Here is an 18,752-nt window from a genome sequence, read left to right on the forward strand (position 1 = left end):
ATGTCTTCAGGGAGGAATTAAGAACTGGGACCAGTGGGCTAGCCTACCACATACTGTTCATACACCTGATCCTTTTAACTTATGTGGTGAGAGGCTAAAATGAGCAAATGTCACAGTGATGAAGAAGGAACATTGGGGATTTGACCTGTACTTAATGCAAGAATGAGATAAATCCTGATGTGGTTTTTGAACTGTACAAATTTTGAACTATATCAAATCCTTTTTTTTTGGCCACATTTTAATTTTTTCTTTGTGATCTTTTTCTCTTTTAGGAACCAGGTTACTAAAGAGTAATACTTTAATTTTCACCTAATGTAAGCAAGAGATTTTCTGCCATAAAGCATCGAGATTAATACACATTTAGTTGGAGATGTTTTGGACTGTTGGAGCCAATGCCAGAGTAAAAGAAATAGTTTTAGATGTTGTGAGGGTAACATAAATAGCTTTCCCTATCCTTGATTCTTTGCATATCTTTAAGTATTCAGTGAAAAATGCTCTGCTGTTGGCCCTCTAGCAATGCTTGAAAATCAAAGATTCAATCAAAGTAAAAGGTAGAAAAAGTAAAAAAAAAAAAAAAAAAGTTAAGTAAAAAGTAAAAAAAAAAAAATCCTGTGTGATTTAGTGATGGTACCAATTTGAAATGAAAAAAAGGAGGAGAAAGTCTTGATTCCCGCAAATGACTATTAGATGAGAATGATCTTTTCATAAACTGTTCCTTTGTTTTTAAGGTAGACTGGATTTGCTTTGCAGGGTTCGTTGGTTTCCTTTTGAATGGGGTGGTTGGAGGAAGAAGCACCTAGGGAAGGGTGACCCTCTCTGTAATAACTGAGTAAATGCGAAAAAGAAAGGCAGGATGGCCCAGCAGTCAGTGTAGGTGTGGCACCAGTAAGGCTGGGTCCCTACCTCTCCGGAACTCCTCTCCCAGCACACCACAGCAGAATGCAAACCTAGAACTTTCCGCTTTCCTCCTTGAGAGGGAGGGAGAGTGCACTTCCGAGGAGTGCAGGAACTTGAGCCAAGTCCCCTCTGGAATGGGAGGGAGGACTAGGAGGGCTCCCTGGGTAAGGTCTGCTGCAGAGGAGCTGGAGGGGAGTGTGCCTGTGTACAAAGCCCAGAGGAACAGCCTAAGATCTCGTATTGTGGGGACAGTACTATGTTCCTCATATAAAAGACTTTGTAATATTTCACTTTGGGAAATGTTTTGGTTTGGGGATGCTAAAAAAACAAAAACAAAACCTCAAGATAATAAAAAGGCAAACTGTAAACCTAAATGCCCTAAAGATCGGGGGAGGCTTTTGGAAGGGGTTCACATCTGTAAAAGCCGGTAGTTTCCGGAACCGCCAGGACCTTCACCTTTCTGAGCCAGGACCACGGTTTTAGCCAGTGAGATACCTTTTGTGTCCATCCGTACTTGGAATGCTCCAAAGAGGCTTGGGAGTCTCTGAAATAGAATTTGTAATTTTGTGTCGCTCTCTCTGTAGCTGAAGAAATAGGCCCATCTTCCGTAGGTTCCAGCCCCGGGTAGGAAGGAATGGGAGCTAGAATTCCTGTCTCCCAGTCCCTGCACCATTAACGTGGTAACTGTGTTACTGAGCCCTGCCTCAGTTTAGAGGTGCCATGTAGAGGGGAAGGGGCTTAGGCAAATCGAAAGGAAACTTGTCGAAAAGCATCCAATCAAAACAGTGTGAGTTATAAAGGGAAGATTAAGCCCTTGAGGTTGCTTGGATCTGGTAGAGCAGATAGCTCCTAGAGTTCCATGACTCCGATCCCACATTCTGGGTCCTGATTCAGAACATGATGTTCTGGTTTGTTTTTTCCCATTGTGTTCTAACTCCCTAACTCCCTTAGTGTTTATTAGTATTTTTTTTTATCATTTTGTTACCTTGGCTGCCTTTACCTCGCTCTCTCAGGAGGCAAGAAGGGCTCTTGTGAGTATCCTTAGCCCCTTAGCCTCTGGCCCTGGGGCTTGACCCCCCCACCCCAGACACCTCATGGGGGGCATTCTTGAGTGAATGTATTGTTTTTACATTGATTGGACCTTGAGTAACTACTTGAAGCAAGAACCATTTCCAACCAGAAATGGGACGTGGAGAATTCTCATTTTCAGGCCGAGCCCAGGACGATTTTCTGAATGAACATCATGATGTTTTAAAAAGCTGCAGCAGGTAATCACCAGAGGGGAGAGACTGTCAGGTCCTGTCATAATTAGTTCTTTGGCCAACAGTGCATGTCGGTTTACAAAACCTGACACCATGCAGCAGTGGCGTGAGACACAGAGGAATGGACACTCTTGGATCCCAGGCTTTGGATGGAATGCTCATTTGGGCAAGGCCAGGCCAGTTGCGTTCTGACAGTGAGCACGGAGTCGGGGCTATAACAACGTCAGGCTGGTGTCTGGCACTTACGGGCTCATGTGCATGTTCTTGCACTTGCACTAGCACGTTCACTCTCCAGGTGAGCTGCTGTGTGCTGTATCCGGGCAGGTGCCACATGGCAGGAGTTCATCAGCCTCTGTGCCCTGTCTGTACATCTCGTTTGTCATGTCCCTGAACTATTTGTCTGCTGCATACAGTTTGCTTTGGTTACAGGAGTTGTTCGTGATTTGTCTGTACAAGGGACAGAAATGCTGCTTTGGAGGGAGGACAGGATGTTCAGACTGCGGCGGGAAGCTGGGCTGCCTCTGGAACCCGGTCTGGGATGCTGTATTCCATGTCCTCTTTCCCATGTCCATGTGGATGCAGCTCCAAGTTCAGGCTGCTGAGGATCAAATGTGTTGCCTCCCAAGTGGGACGGGGAGCCCCTGGCACGCCTCTCTTGCTGTTTCCTGTAGAAAATTCTTTCTGTTAAGTGCATGTTTAGGTGGTAGGCATCTCCTTGAGACGGTATCTTGGTGTTATATGCCAAGAAATGCCTTAACTTCAGAAATTGTCAGCATCTACTGGAAAGCATGACATTTGGAGTCAGACACAAGCAGGTGTGCATTAGGGTTCTGTCTGCCCTTTCCTAGCTGTGCGTGTCTGTGTGTGTATTTCAACCATTCGAGCCCATTGCCTGTCCATGGAGAGTAGTAATGCCTCCCTCCCGGCTTTCCTTGTCCCGTGGTAAATGCACAGAGAATGATGGTGAAAACATATATGAACTCCGCAGTTGAAACCAGGAAAAACCCTTGATTTGTGAGGTTTCTTACACAGATTTTTTGTTGTCATTCACAGCATCCAAATACCTTTACTATTAAGACCCACTATTTGCCCTGCATATAGGAAGAGTTAACTTTTCATTTCACACTTACTAAATAAGTGGATTTTTTTGTTGTTGTTTGTTTTTTGTTTTGTTTTGTCTTAGTGGGAAGCTTGAAAAGTGACCTCTGGGTTTGAACCCAAATACCCCTGTTCGACTAAAACAGATGGCACCAACACTTGGAAATATTATTTCTACAAACTTACTGGCTGAAGAGCTTGCCAGGGTGGGGAACATTCTTGGGTTCTTCCTTGGAATGATGACTTTTTGCCTTTGTTGGGAAAATCACCTCTCTGGGCTCTCCTCCACTGTATAAATGATGGTCCTTCTCTCTGGTCATGTAGCTGCCCTGGGCGGGTCTCCATGCCTGGGTGCCTCCTATCCTTGGGTGCGGTGTGGGTGCTGAGGTTGGACCACACAGTCCCTGGGGGAAACTAGGCTGGATGGGGAGGCAGGAGGTGGGAGGGGTGGGAGGTGGGAGGGGAAGAGCCTGTGATCACGGTCAGGAAGAGGTGACCATGCTTGATAGATCACTTTTCCTCTGTGATCACCTACCGCCAACTTAGTGGCGTGACACAGAGACCATTCTTCTTTTATTGCTCCATTTGTGTGGGTCAGGGATTCGGGCCATGCTCAGCGGGGCTGTTTTTCTGCCCTGCATGGTATCACCGTCACTTGGTAATAGCTGGGAGATAGGCTAGTCAGGAAGGTTCAAGACTGCTTCATTCATATGGCTGGTGCCTTAACTGGGTGCTTAGAAAGCTGAGCTCAGCTGAGCCTGCCGACCGGAGTACCTAGATGTAGGCCCCCCAGCATGGTGGTGGTCTCAGGTCTCTCCCATGGCTCTTAAAGGCTCACAAAAGACCCAGGCAGAAACTGCGAGGCTCTTTCAGACTTGCTCAGAATATCTCAGCATGTCACTTCCCTCCCCATCCTGTTGGTAAGCAAGGCCCTAAGGCCAGCCCAGCTGTAGGAGTTAGACTCCCCCCCCCACCCCCCACCTGGGAGAAGTCCTGGGCACCTGTGGTCCTCTCTGATCTGCCACACTGATCTGAGAGCCAATGGGAAACTTTCAGGGTGGGCTGGAGGTTGGACAGGTGATGGCAGGACCCATGGCCAAATGTACTTTTTGGTTTGGGGCAAAGATCAGGTGATAGTGATAGTCCGGGAGTATCAGAAGCAGGGCTGTGGGAGAGGGGCGCTCTGCGGCGATTCTTGGCCTTGAGGGGAACATGGAATGGGAGGGGAGGCTCAGAGGGAGACCCAGGGTCAGGGGCTGGCTTGTGTTTCCTTGTTCACTCTGGAGATGGATGGGGTCCCCAGAAGCCTGTATGCCATTACCCCTCTGCCCCTCCACCCTGTGCAGCCAAACAGGTTCCCAGGTGCTACTGATACTTGTCTTACGGAGCTCAGCTGTGGCTGCAGGTGCGTCTCCCTGTGCGGCTGACAGATACACGCCTGCAGCCCTGCGCTGGACTCCACACGTGAAGCTCTCGAGACTTCGGCACGCATGTTTGATAAAGCTTCCCCAGAGGCTCTGAGGCTTACCTCGCACTGAAGACAACACTTAGGAACTTTTCAGCTGATCTTCCCAGTCTTTTCCTCGCCGCTTTGGTCTAGGCTGTTAACTACTGGGACCAGTAACCACCGGCGTGGTGGTTCAAGACCACAGAATGGATTCTCACGGTTCTGGGGGCCTCCAGCCTGGAACCACAGTGCTGCCAAGGTCACGCTGTCGCGGGGGGCTTTGGGGGGCGGGGTCCTTTCTTGTCTCTTCCCGCTTCTGGAGGCTCCAGGCATTCCTTGGTTCACGATTGTCCATTTGTAGTTTCTGTGTCTCTGTTCACACGGTCCTGTGTGTCTCTTACAAAGACACTTGTTACTGGATTTAGGGCCCTCCAGTAACCTAGGATGATTTCATCTCCTCAGCTTTAATTACATCTGCAAAGACCCTTTTCCCAAAGGATCCGGGACATGGACCCATCTATTTGGGGGCCACCATTCAACCCACTACACTTGCCTGTGTTTCGGCCGGCTGTCCCGTCTGACCATCTTGACTCCAGTCTTCCAGTCGTCCGGCACCCTGCTGCCTCAGCCATTACCTTATGTCCGGTCGTGTTAGTCCTTTGTAGATGTAGATGTAGTAGATGTAGTCCTTACATCTTACCGCTCCCCATTCTTCCAAAGAGCCACACCCTCACGGAGCGCGAGGCTCTCGTTGTCACCTTGCCCACTACGGCTCTTCCATGGGCCTTGATGCTCTCACAGTACTGAATTACCCTCACTCCTTGCCTTTGTACATACTGTTGCCCTGCATTCCCATTTAGTCCGGTTCCCGTTTCGAGACCATTCACACACTGCCTCTTCCACGAAGCTCTCCCTGATGCCTCTTCCCACGTGCTTTGTGCACTAGTCCCATCTTGTTGCAGGTCTTATCACACTTGTTCTTATACCTTTCTCTGCTCTTAGGCGGAGAGATCTGAAGACCGGGAAGCTGATACTCATCACTGTAGCTCTAGGACTTGGCATTTTTAATACTGAACAACCATGTAGCTTCACCTAATTAGAAACTTGTCTCATCATAACACTGGTTTTTCCACCATCACCTTGATTATTTCTGGTACGATTGTTCCCCGATCATCATTTAGCTGTATTGAGTGAGTAGGTAATCTGTCTGTAGACTGGCATAGTGTTGGCTTAACGCGCAGCATCTGCTTCTATGCTCAGGTCTTTTTAAACGCTTCTGTAGAAGTTAAGGTGATCCTAGTTTTTGTGCCCCTCATCCCCTTTATAGTAGATAGGACTTGGGGGTTGTAGGTAGCAGAAGCCAACTTGAGCTAGCCGAAACGAAAGATGTGTCATGAACAAGGGTCGGTGTACAACGGGGCCCGCACAAGCCCTGAGGATCCTCTTTGTCTCTGGTCACTGCTCTCTGTTTGCTTCGTTCCTCACTTTGGTGCCGCTGTGTCACGTGACCGGTCGGGACATCCCCGCGGTTGGTGCACTTACATCGTACAGCTCTGGCCGTCCACAGACCCTGGCTGGCTTTCTCTCTGTCCCAATTTTGAGTTTTCCACAATGAGCATGTCCTTGGCCAGTGTGTGCCAGATGTCCACCCCCAGCCATTCAGCTACAGTGAGGTGGGGAATGTGCTGACTGGGCCACTTCTCTCAGCCATGGTGCCTCACACACCTGAGGCCATTAAGAGATGGGTTCCTGAGAGGGTGTGCAGACGTGAGGGATCCCTAAAAGCATCTGACACCCTCTTGCCGTGTTAGATCTCAGCCAGCAGCGTGTAGTTGGAAGATGGGTCCGGGAGCTGGGGAGACCTGAGAGGCACAGGAAATGCTTCCAGATCTTGTCCTGTTTGCCTCTGGGCCTCAGTGGGGAACACCATTCCTCTAAACTGTTGGGAGTCCTAGCTTTAATTCATTTACATATGTTTCTCTTAATACAGAATGTTCATCTTGATTTAAGTGATCTGGAAATATAATAAAACAAAGTGGGCTTACGTTGGTGGTTTACTCCCAGATAGATTCATTATAGTAGCAATCACAAATCTGTGTAAGAAAACCGTGCATGTTTTGATCTTGCCTCACAAAGACGAGACTCTCAATAAATCATCTCTGTATTCTAGAGATACTTTTCTGTAGCTGATGTTCCTTTGTGATGGAAATGGAAACAGGTTAAAAACAGCAGGAATCACTTCAAGTGATAATTTAAATCCATGGTCAAACTGTAGCTACCGAATTATAAGACAAATTCTTTGTTTCCACTTTTATTGAGGGCCCCCTCTGCCCTCCTGGCCACCGTGTCCTGGGCATGGCTCAATGGGAGGCAAAGGCAAGACTTCCAAGTTGACCTTCTCTAGAGAAGCGGGTGGAGAACAGTCCTGTCAGCTGGGCGACAGGAGACACTGGTCAGAATATACACATACAGGGGCCCATTAAAGCCAGAGTCAGAAATACAATTGGAAAAAGAAATATGAAGTGTAGTCCTGCATTTCTTTTATTTTTATTTATTTATTTTTTTAAAGATTTTATTTGACAGAGATCACAAGTAGGCAGAGAGGCAGGCAGAGAGAGATGGGGGGAAGTAGGCTCCTTTCTGAGCAGAGAGCCCAACTCAGTCCCAGGACCCTGAGATCATGACCTGAGCCTAGGCAGAGGCTCAACCCACTGAGCCACCCAGACGCCCCCTGCATTTCTTTTAAATACGGATATTAGCTTAAGGTATTAATGTGGGGAATCTGCATAAGGACGTTGTTTTTCAGATGACTTTTTAAGTTGTTGGACAGTTTGGACTAAGATTCCCCCCCCCCCGCCCCAGGCCTCTTTATGGGCAACCTTCTTGTGAAGTCCTATTTTATGTTTAATTTTCACAAGGTGTTTTTGCTCACCTAACAGTTTAAAAGTTCAACTAGAAATGAGAGTGTGGAGAATTTAGAACATTTAAGACTGCAAGTAACTAAATTTGGTTTTCTTACACATAAAGATCCTAAAGACATTAACATGATTTGGGAGTGAGAGATGAGGTTTAATTAGTATGCTATTTTCTAACTAGTTCATTTAAAAATATTTCTTGAGTGTTTCTCTGGGGTCCATTAGAACAACACTTGCTAAATTGAGCTGGCTCTAATACAGCCTCTGCAGAATTCTCATTTGCTTATTTATACTGTCTCTTTCCAAAAAGATTGAAGAGTCTCACTTTATAGGATAGGAAACCTATAATTACTTTGTACATCACTCTTAAATTAAGTTTCTAGAAGTGATTTGAATTTCATTACAGCTGAAGTCTCCTTTGCAGCCCATTCCTTCTGTGGGGTGTTTAGTGGGTGATTTTTTTTTCTTTTTTTTTTTTTTTTTTTTTTTTTTTTTTTTTTTTGTGACCATCCCTGTCTTTTCTCTTATTCCATCTTTTTGTCTTAAAACTTTAAAAAAACCTACAAATAAATGAACTTTGGTTTTTGTTTATAGGTACAATGGTGCTTTACCTAATGGAGACCGAGGCCGGAGGAAAAGCAGATTTGCTCTCTACAAGCGGCCAAAGGCGAATGGAGTCAAACCCAGCACAGTCCACGTGATATCCACGCCGCAGGCGTCCAAGGTAGGTGGCTCCTGCAGTATTGGGAAGGCCTTGGTGGGTGGTGACTCATGGTCACTTCTTGTCTTGACTGTTTTTTTTGTTTTGTTTTGTTTTTTTTGTCCCAGTTGCTTTTCTTTTTTCTTTTGGTGGGACAGTTTCTCAGTCATTGAGGCCAGATAGTTTTTTGTTGGGATGGGCTGTCCTGTGCTTTATATGTGAGCCACATCCCTGGCTTTGACCCACTAGATCCCCACCCCCAATTGCCACTGCTGTTGGGACAACCAAACAGGTCTCCAAACATGGCCACATGGCCCATGAGTGGTGGTCGGCAAATGCCCCCCAACCCCACCCCCTGCCATGATGGACCGCTCACTGCTTGGGATATAGTGGAACCAACATATGTCAATTTAGAATAGTTGTGGTTGAAGGGTAAATGATGTTCTGTATCCTAAAGAGTTTTTGCAGTAAGTCTTAGTAAAACCTCATTAAGATTTGTTCTTTTCCTTCTATTTATTGAGTAGTAGTTTTCACATAATCTGCATCTACATGGAATTTAATTTGGGTGATTACTAGAAAGACTGAAAGCAAACAGCTAAGTTGTGTAAGAAATGTACTATATCTCCTCTCATAGGTTTGAAACATATAAAATGTTAATTTTTAAGACTACTTTATTTTCTAATATGGAAATAGGGAGAAACCTGAGTTTCCATTCTGGTTGATATGTTCCATATACTTAGATAGGAAAATTTTCTAATTAAGTAAATTATTTAACTTGTAACATAGTTTCCTTTTCTATAAAAATTATATCCCCCTGAAATATTTCATTGGCTATACATGTTTATCATAATGGGTTTGAACCATCTGGAATAAATAAGACTTAATTCCCATTTTTACTGAAAATCCATAGTTCAAAGGGAGATGAATAGCTTCAAGGAAGCATGTGTGGTATTTATGCTCTGTCCTAGAAACTGATCACCTTGGTTAATGTTTTTATTTAAAAAAAAAAAAAAGCTGCTGTTGTTGTTTCTGAAGCTGTGCCATGGAAAAAATTTCCTAGAATGTACCAGTTAAGAGTGTCTTATATTAATGAGGGAATGGTTAGATCCAAAAATATCAAACACCAAGGAAACAGGAAAGATTAATATTTAGCAGCCAAGGTTTTGGCTAGAGAAAGAGAAATAAAGTAAGTTCTAGGAAGGGAAGGACGCTGGATAGGGAAAACAAAGGAAATGAGCTTTACAAAGATTCTGAGAAAAGGGGAAGTGAAGTAACAGTCTTGGGAGATTAAGGAAGTAGGAGAAATATTTTATAGTCAAAAATATTTGGAGGATACGAAGACAAAAGTGTTTAAGCATGTGATCAGTGCCAGAATGTTCTGATACTGTAGACCCGGTCCTCATATTTGTCCGTGGATTGGCATTCGTCTTCCCTTCCCCTCGCTCTGTACCTTTATTTTCCTTAAGCTTAGATTTGATATTGATACAGTGGCTTCAGATATTTAAGAACATTTTTATAGAAATCTTTGAGTCCTCAGGCTTCGCATTGTGATAATATATGAGATACAGCTGGAATTTGAAATAGATCTTCCGGTAGCCACTCTCAAGATCAGTGGCTTTTCCCTTGTTTTTTACCCCACTCCATCGGCTCCAGTTTTAGCTTTTTATAAAACTTTAACCTTTTATACCTAGATTTCACCTAACATTTAAATAACTCTAAAACTTTTGGTCTCAATCTGTGTTTATGGTCTCCATTACTAGGAGTAGGGAAATTGCTCTTTGATCTTGTAACCTGGGAAAAACCTCTATTCTCGGGGCCTCGGTTTCCTCCTCTACAAAATGAATGAGTTGGCTGTGGACAGGAGCTATGCTGAATCCGGCAAGATACTTTGGTTATAAGCAACACATGATTCTGGCTTGGGGGAAGAAAAAAAAGGGGGGGAAATGGAGAAATTATTAAAGGCTAGAGGGCAGGAACAGCTCAGAGAGAACCAGACTATCAACGGAGGTTAATGTGGACATTCTTGAAAGGTGTTGGAAAATGACTTGGCTCCAACTACCTTTCTGTCCCCTTCGAGATTTTCAATTGTGAGGAAAGGGATGCTGCTAGGCCTGGCAGGGGTCATTCGGCTAGGACTGAGGGAGAGGAGTAGACCAGACACGCTTACTGTGCATGGATCAGCTCGCCCTTACTGCCTCGCCCTTCTGCATCTTACTCCTCCTGGTGCCATGTGCGCGGAGGGCCTCACACACAGGATTCCATCCCACCTGAGCCCAGCCCCTTGGTCCTCACTCCTTCTGTTCCCACCCCTGATCAGCTGTGCCCCGCCTCTCCGGCTGCCACCTGCTCTGTTGATCCCTACACAAAATCTCTTAGACATTTAACCTTTCCTTCAAATGTTCCTCCTCCTGCCTCACCTGAACTGAATGCTGATTTTTTTTTCCCCACCAATAGTCTTTTTTCCTCTTCCCCTTCTCCCCGCCATCTTTCCAGTTCATGGAACTAGAAATGATTTCATTGTGTTTCCCTTTCAGTCTGTTCTTTATCCCTACATTATTGACATAAGCTGCCTCTTCCCCTGCGTCTCTTGGTCTCACCCACCTGCAGTCCATCTTGTGCATATTTCGGTGACTGTGTACTTGGGCCCCTCTGTTTCCCCTAACCTGTGTTAAACCATACATTGGCATCCTTGGGTGATAGTTTGACTCTCCCTTCACTTTTCCCACTTATATAGTGTACCTTAGAGTCCACTGTCACTTGAAAGTGACCATACTCTCCAGTAGATTCTACTTGTGTATGCACAGCTTTCTTGTCTAAAGACCTCCAGCCCTTCAGCCTGTCCTCAGCTCAGTTGTTAGCCCACTTGGGTTTTGCAGTAACGTGTTGACTTCACCCTGGACTCCCTTTCTCTGGTACCTGTAGGCACCCTTCTTTGTGAGTCTCTGCCTCTGGACCCATCCCAGGGCCTGCTGGCCTTTTTTTACTTCTTTCTTGCGCACACCATTTCCTGTCAGAATGCCAGGGTATGTGGTATACTTGGCAAAAGCTGTTGGGCCTGCATCAGCCGTGGTTTGTCTGCTCTGAAATTTCTCATTCTGCAGTATGGGTAATGAAAGGGTCCTCTTTGATTTGGACTTGGCAGACAGGAGACCTAGAACGGCAGGTGTGGTTACCATGGTTAATCAGAAGGCCAAGTGCTGACATCCTATGTTTCTTCTGTCTGCCCCACCACCTGGGGGCACACCAAGGTGTACCCCCTTGTGAATAGTAGTGGCTGCTGGAAAGTGGGGCCTCTTAGTCTTCGTGCGTGCTCCTGTCCACGCAAAGTCCCATGAGGACGGCAAGGACGTGCTACTGTTGGGTAATCTCGTTCGTATAATCTCTCCTCGTGTGTATATTTACTCTCGAAATAGTAATACTCAGCTATTTCATCTCTTATGTAATTGTTTAAAGAAAACCTAGAGTAAAACCTTGTTCTACTTCTGGCAGCTCTGTTACACGGGCATAGGGCATTTAGCAGTTTATTCACCGTTCGTCTCTTCATGTATTTACGCAGCACATTTCTGTGGCCCAGCGTGTGCTAGGATTAGTTCGGCTGCGGTGTGCAGACCTTGTCTGCATGGAGCGAATTGTCAAGTGAGGGGGCAGACAGTGGGTTCTCGTGTGAACACATGCTTAGCTGCACGTTGTGCAGGGCAGGAAATGATGATGGAGCTGTGAGAACAGGGGTAGGGCTTGGATGGGGTGGACAGGGCGGGACCTCTGAGGGCACGGGAGCTTTGAGGTGAGGGTTCAGGAGGAGTTAGCCAGGAGAGCAGAGTGATCTGGAACAGAGATTCGGGTTTTTTCTAAAAGGAAACATCGGAGGGTATTAAGTAGAGGACGTGGCCTCATCAGACTGAGAATTTAAGTCCTTTTTTGTTTGGTCATTTCCTTTTAAGGCTGTGGAGCAACTGTTTTGCTCCTGACCAGTAAATAGGCCGGTGGTGGTGATGGTGACTATTTTGGTAGCACCATGGTTTAAATTTAGCCACGTCGTGGAGGAAAACTCTTGATCATCGTGTTCCCTTGTAGGCTGTGCTTTATTGAAATCTCCTTTTTTGGACATTTTTATTTTTCAAAAGTGACGGACTATCCCTTTGTTCCAGTTGGCATATTTCAGAATGGAAAATATCCGTGCTCTCGGAGTGACCGTTGAGCAAGAAGTCAGAACCATTTCAAGTGACCATTGCAGCCAGGACCGTTCTTGAGCTGTTGGTGCTGCAACGGCTCTCCTGGTTGATACTGACCCTCTTCTGTAGCAGTAAATGATATGGTAGTAACTCAGACATGCTGATATAAATTGCAACGTAAACTCATTAGTTCAAGCTAATTTTGTAGGCTGTAGTGGGGTCTGCTTTTGAAGCATTGTCTGTCTGTCCAGCCTGGGTCTTGGTGCAGTGGGAGGTCTGTCTCTGCTGCACGGTCATTCTGAAGCTGCAACCTTCTGTGCTTGAGGAATCCCCTGTTTATCATTATCCTCAGACTGTTCAATGCAGCTTTTAAATAGTTGTCTTTTTGTTGTTGTCGTTTTACTTTATTTATAGAATGGAATCTATCTTAATGATTTTGACAAAGTATAAACCCAAACAACCTCACTTTATGCCTCAAGGAGCTAGAAATGGGAGCAACAGACTAAGCCTGTAGGTAGGAGAAGGGAGGAAATAACAAAGGTCAGAGCAGGAGCCAATGGAGAGAAAAAAAGACAATAGAGAAGAGCAATGGAACTAAGAGCTGGTTTTTTGAAAATATAAAGATGAATCTTTAGACTCACCAAGAAAACAGGACTCAAAATTAGACATTACAATTGCTGCCACAGAAATAAGAAAGATCATATGAGATTACAGTGAACCATCCTATGCCAACAAATTGATCAATGCAGAAGAAATGGATAAATTCCTAGAAACATACAACCTACTGAGTCATGAGGAAATAGAAAATCTCAACAGACCAGTTATTAGTAAGGAGGTTATTTAGAGGTTTGACTGCTAATTAAAAGTACAGGACCAGAAGACTTCACTGGTGAAACCTCCCAAACATTTAAATAAGAATTAACAGGAGTTCTTCTCAAATTCTTCCAAAAATTGGAGAAGGACTACTTTGAAACTTTTTATAAGGCCAGCATTACCCTGATAGCAAAACCAGATAAGGACACTAGAAGAGAAGAAAATCGCGTGCCATTATCCCTGATTGATTGAATGTAGATGTAAAAATTCTTAAAATACCAACAAACCAAATTCAACAGTACAATAAAAGGATCATACACCATGGTCAAGTGGGATTTATTCCTGGGATGCAAGAATGATTCAACATCTGCAAATCAGTGTAATACACTACATCAGCAATATGAGAGTAAGAGTCTTACGATCATCCCAATAGATAAGGAAAAACACCCAAAATTCAATGTCCATTTATGATTAAAAAATATTGAACAAATTGGGTACAGAAGAAATGTACCTCAACCTAATAAAAGCCATATGTGACAAGCCGACAGCTAATCTTGTAGTCAATGGTAAAAAACCAAAAGCTTTTTCTCTAAGATCAGGAACAAGACCAGAATGCCCAGTCTGGCCACTTTTGTTCAGTGTAGTACTAGAAGTCCTAGGCAGAGTAGTTAGGCAAGAAAAGGAGCTAGTCTTCCAAATTGGGAAGGAATAAGTAACATGGTTTATTTGCAGATGACATAATATTATGTAGAGAAAACCCAGAAGACCGCACCAAAAAACTGTTAGACAAATTCAGTAAAGTTGCAAGATTGAAAATCAGTATACAATAATCAGTAACAAACTCAGAAATTAAAATAATCCCATTTATAATTGCGTCAGGAAGAATAAAATAGGAATAAGTTGAACCAGGGATGTGAAAGATAGGTCCACTGAAAACTATACGATGTTGATGGAAGGAACTGAAGACACAAATAGATGGAAAGACCATGCTTCCAGCTCATGAGCATAAACAAACATGGATGTCCATACTACCCAAAGCAATCTATAGATTCAATGCAATACCTATGAAAATTTCAATGGTATTTTTCAGAGAAGTAGAATAAAGAGCCTGAAAGCATGTGTGGAACCACCCAAAAACCCAAATAGCCAAGCCAGCGTTGAAGCAGAAGAACAAAGCTGGAGGCATTATGCTCTCTGATGTCTAACTGTATCACAAACTTAATAGTAATCAAAACAGGATGGTATTGCCATATAAACATACCCCCAGGTCAGTGGAACAGAATAGAGAGCCCAGAAATAACCCACGCATATATGGTCTATTTAATTACAAAGGAGCCAAGAGTAATCAAAGGGGGAAAGACAGTCTCTTCAATAAATGGCATTGGAAAAACTGGACAGCCACATGCAAAAGAATGAAACTGGTCCCCTATCTAACTCCATACACACACAAAAAAAAAACAGCGTAAAGTGGATCAAAGACTTGAACATAAGACCTTAAACTATAAAACTCCTAGAGTAAAATATAGGGAATAAACTCCTTAACATAGGTCTGGCAATGATTGATTTCTTGACACCAAAAGTGAAGGCAATGAAAGCAAAAATAAACAAGTGAGACCACACCAAACTAAAAAGCTTCTGCACAGCAAAGGAAATGGTCAACAAGATGAAAAGGCAACTTCGAGAATAGGAGAAATAGGATTTTCAAATCCTATATTTGATAAGGAGTTAATATCCAAAATCTGTGAGGAACTCCTACAACTCAATACCAAAACCGTCTGATTTAAAAATGGGCAGAGGGATGGATTGAAGATGGCGGAGAAGTAGCAGGCTGAGACTACTTCAGGTAGCAGGAGATCAGCTAGATAGCTTATCTAAAGATTGCAAACACCTACAAATCCAAATGTTTTCTGTGTCTCTGGCCTAAAGTCTTTAGGTATGGAGGAAGCTACTTACATTAATTTGCTTTTGAAATTCAAAGCTTCATTTGATTTTTGTCCTGTAATGCTGAGCAACAAATCATCCCCAAACTCTGACTTTTATTTTTTTTTATTTTTTTATTTTTTTTTTAAAGATTTTATTTATTTATTTGAGAGAGAGAGAGAGAGAGCATGAGAGCAGAGAAGGTCAGAAGGAGAAGCAGACTACCCATGGAGTTGGGAGCCCGATGCGGGACTCGATCCCAGGACTCCGGAACCATGACCTGAGCCGATGGCAGTTGCTTAACCAACTGAGCCACCCAGGTGCCCCCAAACTCTGACTTTTAAAACAACAATGATTTATTCTTATGAGTCCGTGATTGGTTGAGATGACTTTGCCTTAGGCAGTGATGCCATGGCTTTGCTTTGTGCTGCCTGCATGTGGTTTGATCCCCTGCAGTTGTCTCTCCTTAGCAGGCTGGCTGGGACACGGTCTTCCTGTGACCACGTCTGAGAGTCCAGAGGATGTACCCCACTGCCAAGTGCACCTCCAGCCCCTGTTTGCATCACATTTGTGAACCTCCCTTTAGCCCAACCCAAAGTCCAGGACAAGGACTTTCACCGGAGTTAGAAAGTCATAGCTCAGGGGATGTCTTCAGGGAGGAATTAAGAACTGGGACCAGTGGGCTAGCCTACCACATACTGTTCATACACCTGATCCTTTTAACTTATGTGGTGAGAGGCTAAAATGAGCAAATGTCACAGTGATGAAGAAGGAACATTGGGGATTTGACCTGTACTTAATGCAAGAATGAGATAAATCCTGATGTGGTTTTTGAACTGTACAAATTTTGAACTATATCAAATCCTTTTTTTTTGGCCACATTTTAATTTTTTCTTTGTGATCTTTTTCTCTTTTAGGAACCAGGTTACTAAAGAGTAATACTTTAATTTTCACCTAATGTAAGCAAGAGATTTTCTGCCATAAAGCATCGAGATTAATACACATTTAGTTGGAGATGTTTTGGACTGTTGGAGCCAATGCCAGAGTAAAAGAAATAGTTTTAGATGTTGTGAGGGTAACATAAATAGCTTTCCCTATCCTTGATTCTTTGCATATCTTTAAGTATTCAGTGAAAAATGCTCTGCTGTTGGCCCTCTAGCAATGCTTGAAAATCAAAGATTCAATCAAAGTAAAAGGTAGAAAAAGTAAAAAAAAAAAAAAAAAAGTTAAGTAAAAAGTAAAAAAAAAAAAATCCTGTGTGATTTAGTGATGGTACCAATTTGAAATGAAAAAAAGGAGGAGAAAGTCTTGATTCCCGCAAATGACTATTAGATGAGAATGATCTTTTCATAAACTGTTCCTTTGTTTTTAAGGTAGACTGGATTTGCTTTGCAGGGTTCGTTGGTTTCCTTTTGAATGGGGTGGTTGGAGGAAGAAGCACCTAGGGAAGGGTGACCCTCTCTGTAATAACTGAGTAAATGCGAAAAAGAAAGGCAGGATGGCCCAGCAGTCAGTGTAGGTGTGGCACCAGTAAGGCTGGGTCCCTACCTCTCCGGAACTCCTCTCCCAGCACACCACAGCAGAATGCAAACCTAGAACTTTCCGCTTTCCTCCTTGAGAGGGAGGGAGAGTGCACTTCCGAGGAGTGCAGGAACTTGAGCCAAGTCCCCTCTGGAATGGGAGGGAGGACTAGGAGGGCTCCCTGGGTAAGGTCTGCTGCAGAGGAGCTGGAGGGGAGTGTGCCTGTGTACAAAGCCCAGAGGAACAGCCTAAGATCTCGTATTGTGGGGACAGTACTATGTTCCTCATATAAAAGACTTTGTAATATTTCACTTTGGGAAATGTTTTGGTTTGGGGATGCTAAAAAAACAAAAACAAAACCTCAAGATAATAAAAAGGCAAACTGTAAACCTAAATGCCCTAAAGATCGGGGGAGGCTTTTGGAAGGGGTTCACATCTGTAAAAGCCGGTAGTTTCCGGAACCGCCAGGACCTTCACCTTTCTGAGCCAGGACCACGGTTTTAGCCAGTGAGATACCTTTTGTGTCCATCCGTACTTGGAATGCTCCAAAGAGGCTTGGGAGTCTCTGAAATAGAATTTGTAATTTTGTGTCGCTCTCTCTGTAGCTGAAGAAATAGGCCCATCTTCCGTAGGTTCCAGCCCCGGGTAGGAAGGAATGGGAGCTAGAATTCCTGTCTCCCAGTCCCTGCACCATTAACGTGGTAACTGTGTTACTGAGCCCTGCCTCAGTTTAGAGGTGCCATGTAGAGGGGAAGGGGCTTAGGCAAATCGAAAGGAAACTTGTCGAAAAGCATCCAATCAAAACAGTGTGAGTTATAAAGGGAAGATTAAGCCCTTGAGGTTGCTTGGATCTGGTAGAGCAGATAGCTCCTAGAGTTCCATGACTCCGATCCCACATTCTGGGTCCTGATTCAGAACATGATGTTCTGGTTTGTTTTTTCCCATTGTGTTCTAACTCCCTAACTCCCTTAGTGTTTATTAGTATTTTTTTTTATCATTTTGTTACCTTGGCTGCCTTTACCTCGCTCTCTCAGGAGGCAAGAAGGGCTCTTGTGAGTATCCTTAGCCCCTTAGCCTCTGGCCCTGGGGCTTGACCCCCCCACCCCAGACACCTCATGGGGGGCATTCTTGAGTGAATGTATTGTTTTTACATTGATTGGACCTTGAGTAACTACTTGAAGCAAGAACCATTTCCAACCAGAAATGGGACGTGGAGAATTCTCATTTTCAGGCCGAGCCCAGGACGATTTTCTGAATGAACATCATGATGTTTTAAAAAGCTGCAGCAGGTAATCACCAGAGGGGAGAGACTGTCAGGTCCTGTCATAATTAGTTCTTTGGCCAACAGTGCATGTCGGTTTACAAAACCTGACACCATGCAGCAGTGGCGTGAGACACAGAGGAATGGACACTCTTGGATCCCAGGCTTTGGATGGAATGCTCATTTGGGCAAGGCCAGGCCAGTTGCGTTCTGACAGTGAGCACGGAGTCGGGGCTATAACAACGTCAGGCTGGTGTCTGGCACTTACGGGCTCATGTGCATGTTCTTGCACTTGCACTAGCACGTTCACTCTCCAGGTGAGCTGCTGTGTGCTGTATCCGGGCAGGTGCCACATGGCAGGAGTTCATCAGCCTCTGTGCCCTGTCTGTACATCTCGTTTGTCATGTCCCTGAACTATTTGTCTGCTGCATACAGTTTGCTTTGGTTACAGGAGTTGTTCGTGATTTGTCTGTACAAGGGACAGAAATGCTGCTTTGGAGGGAGGACAGGATGTTCAGACTGCGGCGGGAAGCTGGGCTGCCTCTGGAACCCGGTCTGGGATGCTGTATTCCATGTCCTCTTTCCCATGTCCATGTGGATGCAGCTCCAAGTTCAGGCTGCTGAGGATCAAATGTGTTGCCTCCCAAGTGGGACGGGGAGCCCCTGGCACGCCTCTCTTGCTGTTTCCTGTAGAAAATTCTTTCTGTTAAGTGCATGTTTAGGTGGTAGGCATCTCCTTGAGACGG

General features: G+C 44.5%; 1 protein-coding gene across 1 annotated transcript in view; it reads left to right on the forward strand.

Annotated features, from left to right (window-relative positions):
- Window positions 1-18,752, forward strand: part of LOC111140302 (pellino E3 ubiquitin protein ligase family member 2) — a 200,326-nt gene that overhangs the window by 42,711 nt on the left and 138,863 nt on the right. Inside the window, exon 2 of the mRNA XM_022492592.1 lies at window positions 8,214-8,343. Coding sequence (XP_022348300.1) covers window positions 8,214-8,343 — 130 coding nt within the window. The remainder of the gene's footprint in view (window positions 1-8,213; window positions 8,344-18,752) is intronic.

Source organism: Enhydra lutris, unplaced genomic scaffold (assembly GCF_002288905.1).
Source record: "Enhydra lutris kenyoni isolate GAN:26980312 unplaced genomic scaffold, ASM228890v2 scaffoldscaffold4, whole genome shotgun sequence".
Taxonomy (NCBI): Eukaryota; Metazoa; Chordata; class Mammalia; order Carnivora; family Mustelidae; genus Enhydra; species Enhydra lutris.